Source organism: Lates calcarifer, linkage group LG23 (genome assembly GCF_001640805.2).
Source record: "Lates calcarifer isolate ASB-BC8 linkage group LG23, TLL_Latcal_v3, whole genome shotgun sequence".
Taxonomy (NCBI): Eukaryota; Metazoa; Chordata; class Actinopteri; family Centropomidae; genus Lates; species Lates calcarifer.
The window spans coordinates 12236337-12255163 of NC_066855.1; the positions used below are offsets into that span (position 1 = coordinate 12236337).

The 18827-nt window shown below is 40.0% G+C and overlaps 3 protein-coding genes across 3 annotated transcripts; all 3 read right to left on the bottom strand.

Annotated features, from left to right (window-relative positions):
* Positions 1-23: 23 nt before the first annotated feature.
* Positions 24-12056, bottom strand: sec31b (SEC31 homolog B, COPII coat complex component). The gene is given in 27 exon segments (XM_018699194.2): positions 24-385; positions 1127-1198; positions 1316-1435; positions 1531-1656; positions 2703-2761; positions 3431-3469; positions 3633-4031; positions 4117-4312; positions 4439-4591; positions 4696-4869; positions 5134-5279; positions 5454-5580; positions 5694-5872; positions 5963-6080; positions 6183-6275; positions 6381-6455; positions 6551-6781; positions 6882-7034; positions 7578-7739; positions 7850-7949; positions 8046-8116; positions 8118-8189; positions 8496-8636; positions 9062-9157; positions 9271-9466; positions 10444-10695; positions 11908-12056. Coding segments are annotated over 26 exon segments (3540 nt in total). The 5' UTR covers positions 10506-10695; positions 11908-12056; the 3' UTR covers positions 24-205.
* A 142-nt stretch (positions 12057-12198) lies between these two features.
* Positions 12199-15089, bottom strand: ndufb8 (NADH:ubiquinone oxidoreductase subunit B8). The gene is made up of 5 exons (XM_018699198.2): positions 14950-15089; positions 14572-14698; positions 14280-14379; positions 13414-13569; positions 12199-12369 (listed from the first exon to the last, which is right to left on the bottom strand). Exons 1-5 carry the CDS (start codon positions 15038-15040, stop codon positions 12277-12279), a joined length of 567 nt encoding a protein of 188 aa, XP_018554714.1. The 5' UTR covers positions 15041-15089; the 3' UTR covers positions 12199-12276.
* Positions 15090-16034: 945 nt separating this feature from the next.
* Positions 16035-17879, bottom strand: gpx9 (glutathione peroxidase 9). Its single transcript, XM_018699199.2, has 5 exons — positions 17727-17879; positions 17503-17596; positions 16608-16738; positions 16366-16496; positions 16035-16277 (listed from the first exon to the last, which is right to left on the bottom strand). The coding sequence occupies exons 1-5, from the start codon at positions 17856-17858 to the stop codon at positions 16220-16222; spliced, it is 546 nt and encodes a 181-aa protein (XP_018554715.2). The 5' UTR covers positions 17859-17879; the 3' UTR covers positions 16035-16219.
* Between the last annotated feature and the right edge of the window lie 948 nt (positions 17880-18827).

The following is an 18827-nucleotide window of genomic DNA, read 5'->3' on the forward strand; positions in this document are numbered from 1 at the left end:
AAAAAAATCACCCACTGCCAAAAATCAGCTGAGTGGAAGGAACATGTGTGGAGTGATGAAGATCACAATCTGCAATATTATCAGTAATTATTGTCATTATCAAAGCACGTCATCAGGTCAAAAAGAAATAAATACATATATAACAATATGATAACACTGAAGTCTGGTTGGTGGAGTTCCCAGGAGGGGAGGAGGAGGGGGTGGTTTAGACACCCAGCTTGTTGGCGATGGTCATGACCACTTTGAGGATGGGCATGAAGGCGGATATCTCGCTGAAGTTGCTGCTGCTGACCACCTGGGTGTGGACCTCCAGACCACGCTGGTAGTTTTGGCTCGCCACGCAGCGGCTGATCTCGTGGAGCCCGTTCAGGATGTTGTGAGACAGCTGAGGGGAAAAAAAAGTGTATGTTACTATGAGGCACCTGATGTTTAAATGCAAGTTCCCTGGCGTCCAAAAAAGACAAACTGCTTGTTTTGTCTGAGAAATTGTCAGCATTGTTTGTTATTAGCTGAAAAAGTTTCGTAAATAAAGAATGGTGTACTGGGGAGGAGCAAAGTGTTTTAACTACTACTCTGAAGGTTTTTAGCTTTTAGACCTTTTTCACAGCAGACATTTTGACATGTCATAGCAGGAGAAACACAGGTGTAACTGCTTACGTTGATAACAGCTGCCCTCCGTTAAAGTGAGGCAGCTCTGCAGCCCAGGTGTTCTGCATGCAGCCTCGTTAGAGTAGCTCACAGACACTAAATGGAACTGAGCCATCGTTAGCGTGATTAGTTACACCTGTGCTCGTCCTGCTGCAATGAACCAAAATGTCTACCGGTGATTCTCAAACTAACTTTAGTCTGGTGAGTGCAGATTTTTTGTTTTTGTTTTGTTTTGTTTGGCTTTACTTTTCCCTACTTGTGAAAAAGCTTTCTTTGCACACAATAAGTGGCCTTACCTGACGCCTAAAAACAATAGTATATAGTATATATAATATATAATAATCTTCTGACATTAGCAGAGGTGCTCTTTGTTTCATCGGCATTAAACAAAATCTAGGACAATAGGGGTATTTTCACCAGAACACCCAACCTACTGATGTTCTAACGTCAGCCTTGTCTGCATGAAATACTTCCTTACCGACTGCTCCCTCAGCTTATCATACAGGTATCCCAAGCGTTTGGCTGCATCATCAAGTTTCCTTTTTGTTTGCTGAAATAGAAATATTTATTTGCTGTTTTAATATTTCACAAAACTTTTTTCAATACAAGCTTTATTACAAAACACAGCAAAATCTGGATGCTGCCACAGACAGGCTGTGGGACTTACGGGGTCTCCCGCTGCTAGCTGGCAGCGCTGCACCAGGCTGTCAAAGGTGGATTTGAGGACCATGTGTTCAGCTGGGATTTCTTTCTGCTCCACCCTCTCTGCTGGCAGCTGCTGGAGGAGCTGTGCAAAACAAGAGATGCAAATACAAGTTACTGACATGTTTGCCGTGAGTGTTACTGTTGAGAATTCAGAAGGGCCCCTTGTCACACACCAACCTGCACACTGGGCTCCTGGGGAGCTCCAGGGGGGACCTGGGCGTGATCGTGAGGCTGAGGGGCCTCCACTGGGAATCCCATCACAGGGGCTGTGATGGGGGCTGGTGGAGTGTAGTTATCAGGGACCTGTGTGCAGACAACAGTAACACACAAACAGGTAAACAGAGAGAGGTTATAAAACACTGAGACTGTTAGGCACTTTAGATTTAACATATTTTTAAAGCTACATTAACTGACTTTTTGGGTCATCTGGGGGGCAGAGGAATTCCACAACTTATTGACTGGATGTTCAACTTTACTTTAATCAAAGTTAGCTAGTTGCTAACTTAGCCTTTCTGCCATTTAGTGAAGAGCGGGTAGCGTACAGTGGCTTAATTAGAGCTTGTTTTCTGAAAACATGTGCATTCTGCTGCTGTAAATCAGGTTAATGAGAGCAGAATGATATTCTCTGTGGGTTTGTCACTTCACACAATCCCTTTTAAATTATATGTAGTAATTTAATACATTGTTGGTAATAAAACATTTACTAGAGGAGTGTTAAAAATGAATGATAACTTAAATTATTGAACTGCTCTTGATGGGTTAAATTATTTAACTTTTCCCAGGGTTACTCCACAGCAGACTCGTTTGTACCATGTATCTTGGTTCAGCGATTCCATCATAGCACTCAACCACCAAGAAGTGGACAGAATGGCTGATTTTTTTTGTATGTTTACTGTCACAATAAGCAGTAAAAAGAAAACTATCAAGCAGCAAGCAGAGGAGTCAACATAGGCAGTTAAAAGTGAAAGATAAATGGTTGAAATGTGCAGATTTTGTGAGTCCATTCAGTAACATAAACATAAAATTCTAATGAAAAGAGGACACACTGAACATCAATATTCCAGTATCGCTGTGTTTGTGTAATTCACGTGCAGAATCCACCACAGGACTTTCTCTGAGGTGAAAAACTATGAAGCTATCTTAAGAGCCAGTTTCCCTAGATATGTCAAAGAAAAAAATTATCTTAGGGGATATTCAGTCTTGTCATTAAATGCATAAATGATTTAGGTTCCTACAAAAGTTGATGACAGAAATGCACACACAAGTGTTTAACTCTTAAGTTTTTTTCAGGGTAAGGAGAACCTGGATATTTTTGCATTTGCAAGGACCTAAAAGACTATTAAAAATACCTTCTTCTTCCTGGGTCCACCTCGCACAGCTGGTGGGTCATTCCAGCCTTCTTGAGGTCCTAAATCAGAAGAAGAGTGAGAATCAGAAACTAGGAGCTTTTCTTTTCAATATGGTCACACTCAAACAACCAAAGATTGTCTACATGAGACAATCTCTTTGTGCTGAGGTTAGTCTAGATGGCAAAAGGCTTGAAGTGAGAACATGGAATTAGGCCATAGACTTCAGCAGTTTATGAAAAAAACAAAACAGCAACTAGTGTTCAGCCAGCATTCTCATAATCAGTCAACAGCAACAATATCATAATACATAATAACCATAAGCACCTAATATACAAAGCTCAAACATAGATGTATCATTTCTAAATGTCTTAATTTGCATTATTAACACAAGTGTGTGTGTGTTGTCTTTCAGGGGCTGACACTGTATGAACTGGAATAAAGGAAAAACTGTAGTTTTGTTTACCATGTTATGTTCTCTTAAGTCACTACATTTCCCTGAAACATACGAAGCACAAGCGAACACCACCAAACAAACACTGAGTGACAAGAAAAATGTAAATGAATCCAATCAAATATCAATGTATACCACTATACAGGAATATTGTATTGTACTGTATTGTATGTGCACTGTATTATATTGCGCAAGTGTTTGTATCTATTATTATTGTCATCCAGTGTATGTTTCAATGCACTCTGATATCCATATCCCGTAACCCTAACCCTGTCACCTTGATGGTCACACTGGGAATTCAGCCAGGGAAAATATCCTGCAAGTCAAATAAGGAGTGAAAGCTGAACAGAAGTAAACAGAATCCTGCTGACATCTGTAATGCTATAAGATCTGTTGCTATCTAGAAATATTTGGGTAAACATGAGCAAATGGAATGAATGTAACTGATCTCTTAAAAAGGTGACCAACATGGCATGTACCTGTAGGGGGGGGGGCGACAGCAGGGGCTGGGAAGGGCTTTACAGCAGGAGCCCCGGGGCCTCCCTGTGGGTACCCTGATCCGAGAGGAGTGTAGGGACCAGATGCCATCGGGGGTGCGGGCCCTTGATTGTGTAGGCCCCCTGGGTACATGGGAACTGGGGCTCCGGGCTGGGAGCTGGGAGGCATGAGGCCTGAGGGTACAGAGGTAGATGGCATGAAGCCTGTCGGTGGCACCCCGGGGCTGGGCATGGGGGGCAGACCTCCGGGGGTCGATGACGAAGGCGGCAGCGGAGGTCCTGATAAGTTAGCTGCTGGCATAGAAGGACCTGGAGGAGGGAAGGCTGAGGGCCCACCCATGGACATAGGCTGAGGCTGGAATGGCTGATGAGGAAGGAAACCTGTGTATGGACACAAATAACTATTAGTACATTGAATAATATAATCAGCCTGCAATAATTTAAAATGTAGTACAAATAGTCAAACCTGGAGCCGGAGCAGGATATTGCGGATAGGAAGGCCTCATAGCAGGGCGGGTCACACTGGGTGGCAGTACATGAGAAGAGGGTGGCAGACCAGGCCCAGTGTTGGTTGGAGCAGCTTGTGGAGTAAAAACCGATGGAATAGGAGGCTGTGCAGGTTGTGCAGCCACCTGGGAAGGGGCAGAGGGCTGGTACTGGCTCTAAAGATGCAAAAAAAAAAAAAAAACTATTACCATAAAGGACACTATATTTTCAAGAAAAGTTCATAATTCCAAAGAGAAGAATCAGAAATAATGTAATGCTTTCAATTGGCAATACATTTATACCATAATTTGTGCTTTTGGTGCAGGAGCCTGAGCAGCAGGAGCAGGCTTGGCTGTCGACACACTGACTCTGTTGAAGGAATTTGGAGGCTGCTGTCCAATGGCAGCCTCTTCCTGAGCGTGGAACAGCCTGTCTCTCAGCATCATGATTCCAGGCTGGGGAGACAAAATGGTATTAACAACACAAAAGTTGTTACTTGTTACAACCCAAATAAAGCAAAAACTGAATTTGGAAATGAGGTTGTTGCTACGCCTCTCACTTGGTCTGAGTTCTCGGGCAAATAGGTCATGGCAGTGGACAGACTGCCCTCTGCAGCAAGAATGCCGGCGTAGCAGGTGAGCTTCTCGGCCAGGATGGGGCTCTGGACTGCCACCTCGCTGTTGCGGAGGCGTTCAATCGACTTGCGCAGCATCATTACTTTCTCAACCAGATCCTGGAAAAATACACAGCACATGACTCTGTGACTGATACATCCCTCGGTTCTCTCACTTTACAGGATCAGGATCCTTTACACATACTTTAGGATATTTTTAGAAAGTAAAAGAAAAAGAAGCCATTTTTTTGCTTGTGTAATTCATTATCTTCTCTTTGCAGATTTGACTCTAAATTAGCCTCATGGTGCAAGAGGTACAAGTGTAATGAAGACAATAATTTGCTTTGCTGCTACAGCCTAGACCAAACCTTGTAAAGATTATACCTCTAGACCAAGAGGGGAGGAACAGTCTCTATGCAAGGCCCAGCACTCCACCAGCTTCTCAACGTTCCCAGAGCAGATGTAACACAGACAGGCCTGCAGGCAGCGTTTCTCCGTCCCCTCGCGCTCCAGCCGGCCTCCCAGCGTATCTGCAGAGAATCACAGAGTGAAACAGCATTTAAGAAAGAGGGAAAGCCGACATGAGAGAAGAGGGGATGAACACAGGCAGAAATGTTATTCAACAAGTAAAACAAGTCTTATTAAATGGTACAAAGGTCCTGCATGTGAGGCAAGTCGCAGCATGACCAGTTTGAGCAACTTACCGCAGAGACGGGCAAAGTCTTCAGGGTGTGCATAGGTCAGAAGAGCAGCCAGAGCCTCCTTCCAGTTGTCCAATTCACAGCTTTGCACTATGTCTCTCCAGTTTTGGGTCACCACTGATGATATAAGCTAGGGTCAAGGAGAAACTTAATTAATCTAACATTATATATAGATATTTTTCCTGTGATTGTGCCAACTCAACCACAATCAATGAACACCAACTGACACATTAATTCTCTCACCATTGAAATGCTGTTCTTTTGCTTGCTTAGGTATTTTTGCTGAGTTTTCTTGAGCAGCTCCTCTCCCCCGCTGATAGCCAGGAGGATGGCTTCAGCGTAACGGCCGTCATTCAGACACAGGTCCACAGCTCCCTCAAAATTACCAACCAGCAGTGCCTGGCTTATCAACCCGTCTGTGTCTTGAAAATAAACACAATGACAAGCTGTCAGATACTTAAACAGAGCTAATATGAGTAATAATTGCACGAGAAACAGATGAGGGGTTTTACCACATGATACAGGGATCTGGAAGTTGGAGTTTTCCTTCGGGGTCTGACTGAAAAAGTCTGCTGGGGAAACAGAGCCTGATGTTCTGGCATCACCTACTGCAGCGGCTTCATCAGACCTCTGGAAAAACAACAAAGAATATTTCACGGTAAACAGGAGCTGCAAATAACACAATGACCACACAGACCTGAAAATAAACTTTGTGTGTGCAGACTTGCTGACCTCAGTGGAAAGCCGCTGCATCTTTTCTGCCAGATCTTTGGCATCTACTCCATGTCCGTTGGGCTGAAAATTCTTCCCCAGGCATTTTGAAATCTGAATAAACACAACATTTTTACACAGGATGAGGAGGATTCACTGGTATGTGCTTATATAATAAGTATTAGCTAACAGCTGCTGTTATAATCAGAGACAGAATACCTTTTTCTCCAGCTCATCTTTGCTGAACCCCAGAAGTCTGAGGAACTTAATGCGAGCTTCATCCTCAAAATTAACCTGTTAACACAGAAACTGAATTTGTTTAAAATACTGGCACAACACTGACTGACAGACTTAATGTTACGTCTCAATGTCAGTACATAAGTACACACCAGAAGGAACTTCCATATGTCTTGCTCAGCGTCTGATTTGGCGTTCTGAATCTTGGCCTGGCAGTAGTTGTTGAAGGAACCCGACTGCAGCGCCGCCTGCAGCTCCCTGGAGCGCTGGAGGAACTCGGTCTCCGTGGTAACCTGGCTCACAAACACTTGTCTGGGGATGGGTTGGGGGCTCTGCGCTGGAGGCAGCTTGGGATTCTCAAAGGTTATCAGCTTTCCACCAAACTGAGAAATTAAAAAAAACTAAAGATCGGTCAAGAAAGAAACGATTCTGCCTTTTTTCATTAACATGTTTAAAAAAAAAAAAATTCAATATTGTACTTACAGCAAAGGAGGCCCCCACTGGCCTGCGCACCCACTTGGGTGGCTTCTTCAGAGGGGGTACTATGGTGTCCTGCGCTGCAGGCTGAGGAACTTGAAGGGGAGGCAGCACCTGCCCTGTACCAAAGGGATCCATTGTATCAAATGACGAGGATATCTGTTAAATAAAATGTTAAATGTTAAAAACCAGCACAACAACAAAGCACAGGCAAGAGCTGAAACAATTAGGTAATTAGTCAAACAAAACAGACAGAAAATTCATCAGCAACTATTTTGATAATCAGTTAAGTAAAAAAAATGTGTTTGTATTTAGCTGTTGCAACGTAAATATCTGGTTCTCAGTCCCCCAGTCAATAGTAAATTGGGTATCTTTGGGCTTTGGATTTTTGTATGTCAACCTGGGCTTTCTGAAACTGTGATGCACATTTTTAACAATTTTTCTTTAGAGACCAAAGATTATTTACAAAATTGAGCAAATAATTAGTCATTAATAAACAAAGGAAACTATTATTAATTGCAGCCCTACTTCAGGTAATTATCTCTGAAATTCTATGCACTCATTTTTCAAATTCAGTGTTATATTCTGTCATTAGTCCATATCAATCCTTTCTCACCAGCACCATCTTGTGGCCAAATAATGCACTACACAACACAAGGCCTTTGGAATTAATCCCATCAGGCAAGACAGAACAGCTACTACCTTATCAGCTGTGCTTTGCTGCTGAGCCTTCAAGCTGCCTCCCATCACAGAGTAGACAGTGATTCTCCCATCAAACGATGCTGCTGAAAGCAGGGCTGGATTCCTGGGGCACCACTGAACATCAAAACACCACTGGTTCGTCGTGGGAAGTTCATAAATGACCTAAAATGAAGGAAATGACACCTCATAATCCCATGGCATTGTCAACAAGTCACAATAATGAGACAAAGCAATTCAGGGGTGACACAGAGGCAGCATTTAATGCCATATACCTCTCCAGTGTTTGGATTCCAGCAGAGGATTCGGTTGTCTTTAGCACTGCTCAGCAGGAGCTCAGAGTCAGCTTGGCTCCAGGATATGGACAGAATTCCCCTGAAAGAAAATACCAACAGAAAGCACATACAGTATATTCTGCAAGATGACAAAAAACTGACATGAGCATGATAAGCAAACTGATAAAAGCTTCACCTTGTGTGGTTCTCAAGGACTTTAAGGGGTGATGTGGCAAAACGGAGGTCCCACATCTGGATGACTGGCAGTCCGATCATCTTCAGAGGCCAATACCAATTGAGTGGCCACCTCTGGGTGCCAGAGCATTCCTGAGCAGTGCATCTGAAATCATGTAACAGATGAGACAGAGTGACAAAAGGGGTTTTCTACAGCGTGCAACATAATTTTCTCAAAATAATTAATCAGAATCACTAATCAAGAAGCTAAGAAGCTGATCAGCCTGTTTGATACAGAGCTATTAATATAACTAGCCAGTTGTCATATTGTTATAGTGATTGCTGTGTAGTGCAGGGGCCAATGTGGTAATGTGGACAATGAGCCGCCTGATTAACCCATGACCGACTTGCAGTGGTTTGGCAGTAGGTAACTCTGGACTCGTTTGTTGTTTGAAGTTTCAAAGCCACCAACCCTGTTGCTGTGGTCACTGATCTTGATGATCGGTTCGTTCTTTCTCAGGTCCCACACAACTGCTTTCCCGCTGGGGTTGGCAGAAGCCAGGATGTGCTGAACCTGCCTGTTCCAGGACACAACACTGATGTCTTCAGCAGGCTGAAAGAGGGAAAAAAGGCTGTAACTGTAACAAAACAAACCTGATTCCGGACACAACCAGAGTCTGAGACAAACAAAACCCAATATTCAAATTATGAATATGCGTCACACAAACACTTCTGATACTTATTTATATGAACTTTTAGAACAAGCTGCTGATAGTGAGCAAGATATTCAGTAAATGTCCCATGGGAAAAAGCATCATTAACTCTATTATCTACTTTTCATGTTACTTTCACTCTTAACTCACAGACACGAAACTACAAAGGTAAAGAAACACAGCTGCCTGTAGAGAAGTGTGGTTTCTATTATCAGTAACCGTACCAGTGTATTGGGTTAGGATCAAAATACGAAGTCAACTCATCTCTCACAACAGAAATCTGTGAACTTCATAAAACCTTTCGATCACCCAATCATGCACCCACCTGTGTCTTTGCTCCTGGTGTCATTGGACTGCTGAAGTTGTTTAAATCCCAGATGTATATCTCTGAATCATTTGCTCCTGATGCAAGAAGATTATTCTGAGAGAGGAAACAGAGAGTAAATGAGAAAGATTAATATTGTGAACCACAGTAACAGAAAAGAGAAGTCCTTCTCTCTAGGACACAGAAGATCTGAAACTGCAGACATTTACCTGAAAAGGGTTGAAATCGAGAGCTCTAACGGGTCCCGTGTGTTTGTCAGACTGTCCCACGACTGCCTCTGCTCCAGAGTTCATTATGTCCTCTGGGTTATATACAGTCAATGTGCCATTTTCACTGCCACCGACCAATCTCCCTCCAGTACCATCTGCTCCCATTCCGAAGTTCACCCATACAATACTGTGCAACCTGTGAAATATGAAAGGTGTAGTGAACTATTTGCACCAAATAACAGATTCATAGCTAAAGCTGAGGTGCACCAGGTGTCTAAAATTTGCTGTTTTTTTTCTACTTCAGGACTGATTACTACAACATAAGCTGTGTGTTCAGCTTTTTAACTCTTCTAATCTTTTAAAACAAAATCAACCATTATTTATAAAAATATAGAAATCAATGAAGAACACAGGTATTTTTCAGCATTTTCTGACATTTCCTTGATAAAGCAACTAATTGCTTAATTGCTTTTCATCTAACTCAAACAACTGTTATACAATGCACTTTTTAAAAAGGCTTGCTAACATGAGGTGAGCTGCATTTGTTTGTTGATACTACTGCTTAAAATATTCTGTGTTCTCCAGATAATAAATTAATCTTGGCTTGTACCAAAATACTGGAGCTTCCAAATATATACAGGCTCTTCTTCTGTGACAGTTAATACCCCTGGCTAATGGTAAAATTGAGAAGTGCAGTACTTTCCTGTAGATCTACAGCAAACAATAATTTTTGTTATTGATTAATCTGCTGATTATTTCCTCAAGTAATTGATTAATCTTTTTTTCTATGAAATCTTTTGAAAGTTGAGGGGAAAAAAACACACATCCCATGTTCCTTGAGTCCAAGACAATTTGCTCTAATGCCTTGTTTCGTCAAACAACAGTTCAAACCTCAAAGATATTCAATTTACAGTGACATACAACAGTGAAAAGCAGCAACACATTTTAGTTATTTTTGCTCAAGAGATGACTGAATTAATCAGTTACCAAAACAGTTGCCATTTTATTGCCTTCCATTAATTAACAAATCATTGCTGCTCTACTGTCCTGAGTAGTAAGCAAAGTACTGTATCAAAGGACTAAGCCACATCACTTCCCTACAGTGGCTAATATGGACAACAGTAGATAAATTGTGGCTTACAATCTTACTGTTGTACCACTCCTGTAGATTACCTGTTTGAGGTGGGTAATGACCCTTTTAACTGCATGTCCAGAGAGGGGTCAGAAAAATCCATCTCAAATATTTCCAGGGCAGCTGTGGTGTTGAAGGAGGCATCCAGCTGTTGTGCTGATGTTCCTAAGGCCAGGTAGATAGGATGGTGTCCTGCAGGACTCCACGCCTGGTGGGCAGTCCTCTGGAATCTCCTTCAGCCTCATCTTCCTCTGATTACAAGTTTCAAGACCTGGACAGACGATCTGACTCCACTAAAATCACAAGTAAAACATTTATTTGTGTAACATTTGTTGTGGATTTACAAGAACGTCACTAAGTTTAAATTAAGGAAAGCTAAATGTGATACACACATATGACACTGAAGCTGGCTCCTGATTTGTAAGTCAAGAGTCAAAAGCATACATTTGTGCTTATCCAAGCTGGCTCTTATTAACAAATAGTTCAACACACAGTTTCCTTTATTCTGTTGGTGAAAGTACAAAAAAATGTGATTACCCTGTTATTGAAATTGCTACGTTTGTGTTTTCACAAACAGAATAGCGATTTCACACATATAAAACTGTTTTAAAAACATATTTACCCTGTCCTGGTTAATTTATTCCAGATTTGACAATTCTAAAATCTTAGTTTTGACCTGACGTGGTCTAGATGGGGTGGGGTGGGGGTCAGTTAAATGCTTCACATGTTTTAGAAATCTGAACCTGGGTTTCAAGCAGCGTTAAGGTTTAACTACAATGTCTAACCACAACCGTAAGAGAATTTAAAAAAAAAAAACGGAGAATCGGTCTTTCAGTTTTGTCTTTTAAGTTTCCCTTAACTTTCCCCTTAAGTGGCGAATCAGAGGCTAACATCAGCTCCAGAAACCTGTATTCACGTCTCACATTTTCCTACTTTTTACTTTACCTGGCAGTAACTGGGAGCCACCCTTATTGACAGCTTACCTCCGACTATTTCCTGAAATTGTAGCTAACGTGAACTAACATATCCACATGCTCATACACCTTACGTTAGCCACCACAAAATGTTTGTTATACCAGCATTTTAAGTTAGCTCCGACGTAATGGATCCAATGTCGTTATTATCTATTATTGTCGCAAAGCCACGTACAAATCAGTGTAACATGAGCTAAGAGCTAAGAGCTCCAAACACACTCCTTGTCGTGAGCTTCTTTCAATATTGAACACAATTTGACTGAGACCATTACCTTTCATTGCTATAGATTTAAGGGGTCAGTTAATTGCTCAGGCATGCCTCTACATTTAGAGAAAAGTCATACATTTTTGCCAGTAGGTTAGCACTGCATCTTTCCCAGTCGTTTAATCCCAGCGTATAACCGGAGCCGATGTTGCTACGAGCTAGCAAGCTAGTTAACGGCCACCACCCTTCTTATCACATTTCACTATTTCAGACGCATTTAAACACAGCAGAAGATAAGGATACATATGGGTTTGAGAGTAACTCACGTCAACTGTCTATCGCAGCCCGACTGTCCGCATCCACAACAAACTAGAAAGCTACTTATGAGCTAACAGCTTAGCCACAGGCGGAGTCCGACCAAAGTGCTTTGCCTTGTTGTCACTGCACTACGGTGGCCGACGCGGACCATGTCTCATTTGTAGTGGCCTAAGGTAACCCCAGTGTCACAGCTGACCTGGCAAAAATATAACCTGGTTATATATGTAAGAGTTGTCAAAAATGATTCTGCAAACTTTGATATTATTTCCACACACAAGAAAAAACAACCACACATGAAATTTGAACTGTTAACATATGTCTTTATTCTTGACAGAAATATATATATACACACACATGGGTAGAATCAGATTTAACCATTAGATCTCATAATGTTTGACTTCCTCTGGTTGTTTGTCTGGATCTCCTCCTTTCTCCAAGTACAGGTTGTTATAGGGATACTGTTTAGGTGCCTGGAAGAGAGAAAAAATTGCTTTATTGTGAATATGCACATTGTGAGATAAAGGGGGACAATCTATTCTACTCTATTCATTTTCTTTAAGTAATACTACAATAATCAAATCACTTAACATATACATATATATTTTCACAAAACAGCCTTCTATTTTAAAAGTCATTTTGACACTGTAATCACATGACTAGTATCAACACAGAATGACTGAAAAAGAAACATGAATAGTAAATACAATATATATTAAACTATTAAATCAGTTGGAAATAGTGACAAACATTATACAATACTGTAAAGCAGCGTAACATTTACCAGTTTGTATGAAACATGCTTTTTCCCAAAATAGTTATACACATTTTATTTTCATATTCAAATAGGTATTCAAAATGGTAAGGTAAAGAATTCAAAGATGTATGGATAACTTTGTAATTCTACTTTCTGAAATATTTGCAGAGCTTGAGCAGAAATTTGTACTGATAGTTCCAGCCAGCTGAATATTATGTTGTATTTTCTTTGGGGAAAAAAAAAAAGACATTTGGGTTAATGAGTCCAGCTGTCAGCCCAAACTGACACAAAACAGAACTTCAGAGCCTTGTCATGGTTTATCCTCACATGCATAATCACAGAGCTCTCTGACAGACCTGTGCTCCTTTAAAAGGAGTTTTTACTGGCAGCATTCGCACAGCATTTCCACATTAAACTATTAGGTAGCACTATTCCTACATTTTTCTCTGAGTTTCTGGAAAGACATATTTGTTGGTGAGGAATAACTCTGACAAATTACACAGACATGTGTTGTGATTATAACTCTGTATCTAAGGCACAATTTAGAATGTTAATTACGCATTCACACAGAGGAGGTAAAAAGAAAAAGAAACATACAGACTTAGACAAAAAGGAGAAGAGTAAAATATTTAGATACTGTCAAATGTGGGAAAAAACAATCATTTCCCAAACCAGCATGGTGAGTTTACTACAGAAATCTTCTCCTTTTAGAATCATTAAGCAATATGCACAGTAATTTCAGGCCTTGAGCTGTACTTACAACAGGTTGGTAGGCTGGGAATTTCTCCCCCAGGTAGAACATAAACAGCATGAACCCGATATAACCAAACAGGTATTTGCACATTTTGGACCAGGACACAGGAGTGGGAGATGTATCCACACGGTTCCTGATGTACATGTCAAAATCCCAGTGCATCTAATAATAGAAAGAGAACAATTAATGATTAACAATTCATGGGCAATATCATACTGTAATAACTATTTATTTAGTGATTTAAGTGAATAGTACTTGCACAGTGGCATTGCCTTGTGAGGACAAAGCAGTGCCACTGTGCAATTAAGCACTATCAGCGATAGCATTGTATAGTACTTTACAGAGGACTGACACAATGCATTGAGTGTTATATCATTAAGTGTTATAGTTATATGTTATTATCTATGGATATAATGTAAAAATGTAAGGCTAAAAACACTGCTTCCAGAAAGCTGAGACACAATTATGCACACACAATCTTCATCAGAGATTATTCAATGTTATATATGAGCTGGGACTTTTCATTGCTATAGGAAAAGACTATGAATTGTTATTGTTAGAAGCACTTTAATGTGCCAACTGATCGCCCCTTATGAATGCCATAAGGGATGGTAAAAAACAAAATCTAAAGCTGGGCTGATAATAGATATTCGAGACAGAAATCAATGTTGATATTTGAGACAACATAATAAGTCTATAGTCATTTTTTACATTATAACATGAGATTTGATATACAGCAGATGGAATTTAGCTTTTAGCTAAATCTGGTCTCTTTACATGTCTTTGCACTATAGTCCCTGATAAATAAATGTAATGAACTAAATCAAACTAATTAATTTCAGTGGCAGGAAATAAAGTCATCGACATCTTACCGGCTCTCCCCAGTTCCTCCTCAGGTCAGGGTGGTCCCACTGGTACCAGGGGTCTCTCTCACACTGAGATCTATCCGGTAGCTTTGGATAGTCACCATACCTACAAAGACATAATGTTGGCACGATTATCCATGCAGTAAGTTGTTTGTTGCTGATGCACACTGTTGTTTTTTTTTTAACCTACATAAATACTGTATGTATTTGGTAAACATAACCAAGAATGAGCTGCACACACTCTTTAATAAAGTTTAAACTACTATGAATGGCAGACCTTTGGAAAAATAAAGCTCACCCTTCTCCTTTGTCAGGATATGGTTCATAGTCATTAACCGTCAAGTTGTACTTCTTTGCAGCTGCAGCCCTCTCCTCTGGGGTGTTCGGGTACGGACCAGGCAGAGAATCCTTTGACACACCAGAGGCTGAAACGCCAATAAATGCATATGTGAATAAGCCAAGTCGAGGTAAAGAAGCTCTAAAATCAATAAAAACGAAGAAACAACACTGTTATGCTGTTCGCCTTCGCTCTCATTCTGAGTAGCTGCTCAGCTAGCACAAGCTAACGTTAGCATGTCAAGGTTACGTCCATTCGGGGATTTACATTTTAAATTTTAACACATATCTCCACAGACATTCATTACATTGCACGATAAAAGGCTAACACACTACTCACCCGCTCTACATCCCGACAGAAGGGCTGGAATTCCAGATCCTTTCGCTTTACAGAGAGCTTGGGCCCACCGTCGGAAACCAACACCAGCCATGTTTACTGGCTGCTGCTGTCTGACAGATTAAGAGGTGCGCATGCGCAAGATTGGAACTATAGGTCGACATAAGGACCAATTTTATACTCAACATCTTATCATACGCCAACGTATTTACTGTAGAAATCTAAACGAACATCTAAATGTTTACACAATAAATTTGAATCATTTTCCTTTACAAAATATATTATTACCTTACCATAGAAGTAGCGGTGGTGCAAGGTAACTAAGCACATAAGTATAGCTTCAATTTAAAGGTATTTCCATTTTTCATCACTTAATACTTGGACCCCTTTACATTTCAGAGTCAATTATTGCACTTTTTACGCCATTATATTATGTGACAGCTTGAGTTCCTGGTTACTTTACAAATTAGAATTAAATATATAAAAAATACATGACAATCAACTTAAAAAAAAAAAAACTATTTGACTGGAGAACTCTTACAGAAAAGCAGTGTGTCTCCTTGTCACATGGCCTAGTTAGATGTTAGTCCCAACAAAGAGACATTTCCCCTCTACACTTTTCACATTGCTTCCTTTAAATAACTGGAGAAAAAAAAAAATCCAAGATGAGAAAAAAAATCCAAAATTGACAACACCAATGAATGATTTGTGTATCAGCACTTTTTTTTCTTCTTTTCTCTCCCACTGATCATCTCACAATGCTTAGGCTTTATTTTGTGACTTCTTGGAGGAGGCGGTCTCCTGAGATGAACTATCTAACAACATGCAGAGTAATTCAAAGTAGCTACACTACTACCAATAAAGTCATATAATACTAAATATAATATTTCTTCAAACTACATTTTGTTGATAATACTTTTAAGTTGGATTTCGAATGAAGGCCTCTACTTGTAATGGAGTATTAGTACTTATACTTAAGTGAAGGCTTTAAATGCAGTGATATAGTAACGTTGGGAGTGACAAAAAACAAGCATGACTCCTTGAAGACTGTTTTATAGTGGTTTATTCATTTGAGTAGCAGACCCCATCACATTAGAGAAAAGTGTGATGGTGACATGAAAACTCCTTCAGTGGCCGAGGGGAACGTTTCTCAGAGTGAATGCACTGAAGCTCTGAGTCTTGCTCCTCCTCCCATCAGATCCAGCTCAGGTGCGCATGTGCATTTACTGGGGGATCGTCACTCTGCCACCGGTGTTAAACTGAACAAAGTCAATCAGACAAGTTCTGCTATGTCCTTCTCCACTGTCTCAATGGGGCAGTGAAGTTCATACCTGCGGTGAACGTAAAACATTGGAACCACTGTAACAATTAAAACCCCTGTTTGACATAATAGAGTGCTTTTTGAGTTTTTAACTCTACCTTTTGAAGGGCATGCCATCTGCAGTAATGAGAAATTTCTCAAAATTCCATCGTATGTCATTGACTTTCAATGGGGACCAGTAGAATTTCTTTATATCTCCAATAACAGGGTTCACAAATGGCAAAGATTCCTGTGATGAACAAGAAAAGACAGTTGCAAGCAGCTGCAGCTCTGATGGCATAAATATAATGTGACTAAGAATTTCTTCCATTTATCTAGTCCTATGGACACCACACTTAACCTTTAGATAGGTGAAAAGAGGCTCTTCATTTAATCCATTCACCTCCACCTTGCCAAAGACAGGAAACTTTGGCACAAACCCCCCACCAGGTCTGACATATTTCAGAATATTGAGGGTTTCATGATTCACTTCTGAAAGTATAAAAGTAAAAAGAGTTATTACTAATTTATTTTACACATATGCCTCATGAAAACAATGTATTAGGAACTTGTTAAATGTAGATGTAAGCATGTAAACAAAGTGTGCATTTAGGTCAAGTATTCAGATTTAATTCAGTAAAGGCACCAATACATCAATGTAAAAACACTCAGTTACAAATAAAGGTCCTTTAATGATAATCCTACTTAAGAAAAAGCCACGGTAGAGTAAGTTTTATCTACTTTATATACTGTAGTTCAGTTCAGTGGTTGCCCCACAAAAGTTGACAAGATAAATGGAATAAGAAATAAGAGAAAATAAGCTCTGCAACACAAATTTGTATCTACTTTTTTCGGACTTTGGACAGAATCTTTGATTTTTGTGAAATATTAGGCCTTGAGGTTTAAAGGGGAAATCAGACATCTGATATGAGACAAGGGCGCACAACCAGACATTACTTTTCTAAACTGTCACAAGCCAAGAAAAAGGTTGGGAGCCACTTGTTTAATCTCTAATCATGTATTGAATCTTATAAGATTATCACAAGTGAAATCCCAACCTGGAAAATAACTAGTAAATATAGCAGTCAAATAAATGTAGTGGAGTAGCAGAGATTACTGCAAAATACTTTTTAGCACAGTACTTGAGTAAATGCACTTTCCACCTCTGATGAAGGTATGCATTGCAGTATTTCTCCTGGTGCAGTATATCACTGAGTTGATAAACTGTCACATTTCAAAAGCTCCATTGTACCTACCAGGTGACTGAAGACCAAATTGATTGCAAGGGAATCCTAAGACAGTGAAGCTAAGGTCACCAAACATTTCCATCAGTGCATTCAGTCGGTGGTACTGAGGAAAACAGAAAAAATAAAATAAAATTTAAAGATTAGATGCCTCTAATAAAAATGACAGCACAGGTTACGTGTTATGAGATTATGAGATCTGGTTGTAATCAATCAGTGGTCTTGCAGAATATTACCTCCTCTATCGTTGACCCTCAGAAGGTGGCAACATTGACGATGAGAAGCACCTTACCCCTGTAGTTACAGAGCGGAACCGGCTGTCCATCCAGGGTCTCAGCAGAGAAATCATAGACTGATTTATTCGCCATGCTCGTACTTAAGCTTGTATATGGGACCGTAGTCAGTCAAGAGTGAGCATTCACTCAGCTATCCAGTTCACTCATCCCATTCACTGAGACATAACTCATGGGTCAGCAATTGTTCAGCATGACTGACTTCATTGTTCCCATGGGCAGAGGTGAGCTGGCAGTGTGGCCAATTGTTCAACACATGTATACCAGGAGGAGTAGCTGATAAAAAGGTGGCAGCTAATTGGGATTGGGAAATTGAATACTCAAAATAAACACTTAAGAGAAGAAGACACTCTTTTCGCTGCATAACTTCCTCTTTACAATGATCAGAAAGTCTAAGATTAAGAGTGAAACTTAGAGAGCTTTAATATTGATTTTCTTAATTTTTTGTCTGTGACAACTGATGTACAATTATGACACTGGCTATTTATTTTGTGACATATGAAATCATGTGAAGAAAATAAAAGCAGGTCTCTTCGATACACACACACACACACACACACACACACACACACACACACACACACACACATACACACACATATATATATATATATATATATATATATATATATAATAATCTTCAATGCAAACAATTATGCAAATTGCCTACATCAACATTGACGTATACCCGGAAAAGTACAATTGCTGCGTTCATTAGTCCCTCGTCAACTTACATGCTTGTGCTTATATTAGACATAAACATATACGAATACTGTGGCGTGTAATTTGTACTTCTTGTTGCAAATTACCACAGATTTATTTCTTAGTATGGTGGTATTTATCGTCATAGTAAAGTCATGTGATTCACAAAGTAGCTACTTGACCTACAGAATTGATGGGTGAAATTGCCCTATGAAGCAGAGATAATAGTAATTTATTCAAAAACTGTATATATGTATCACTTTCGTTGCCTTATGGTAAAATAAAACCAAACATTACAAACTTTATAATTTTGTGCTATATTCACGGACCATTCCTAATTTT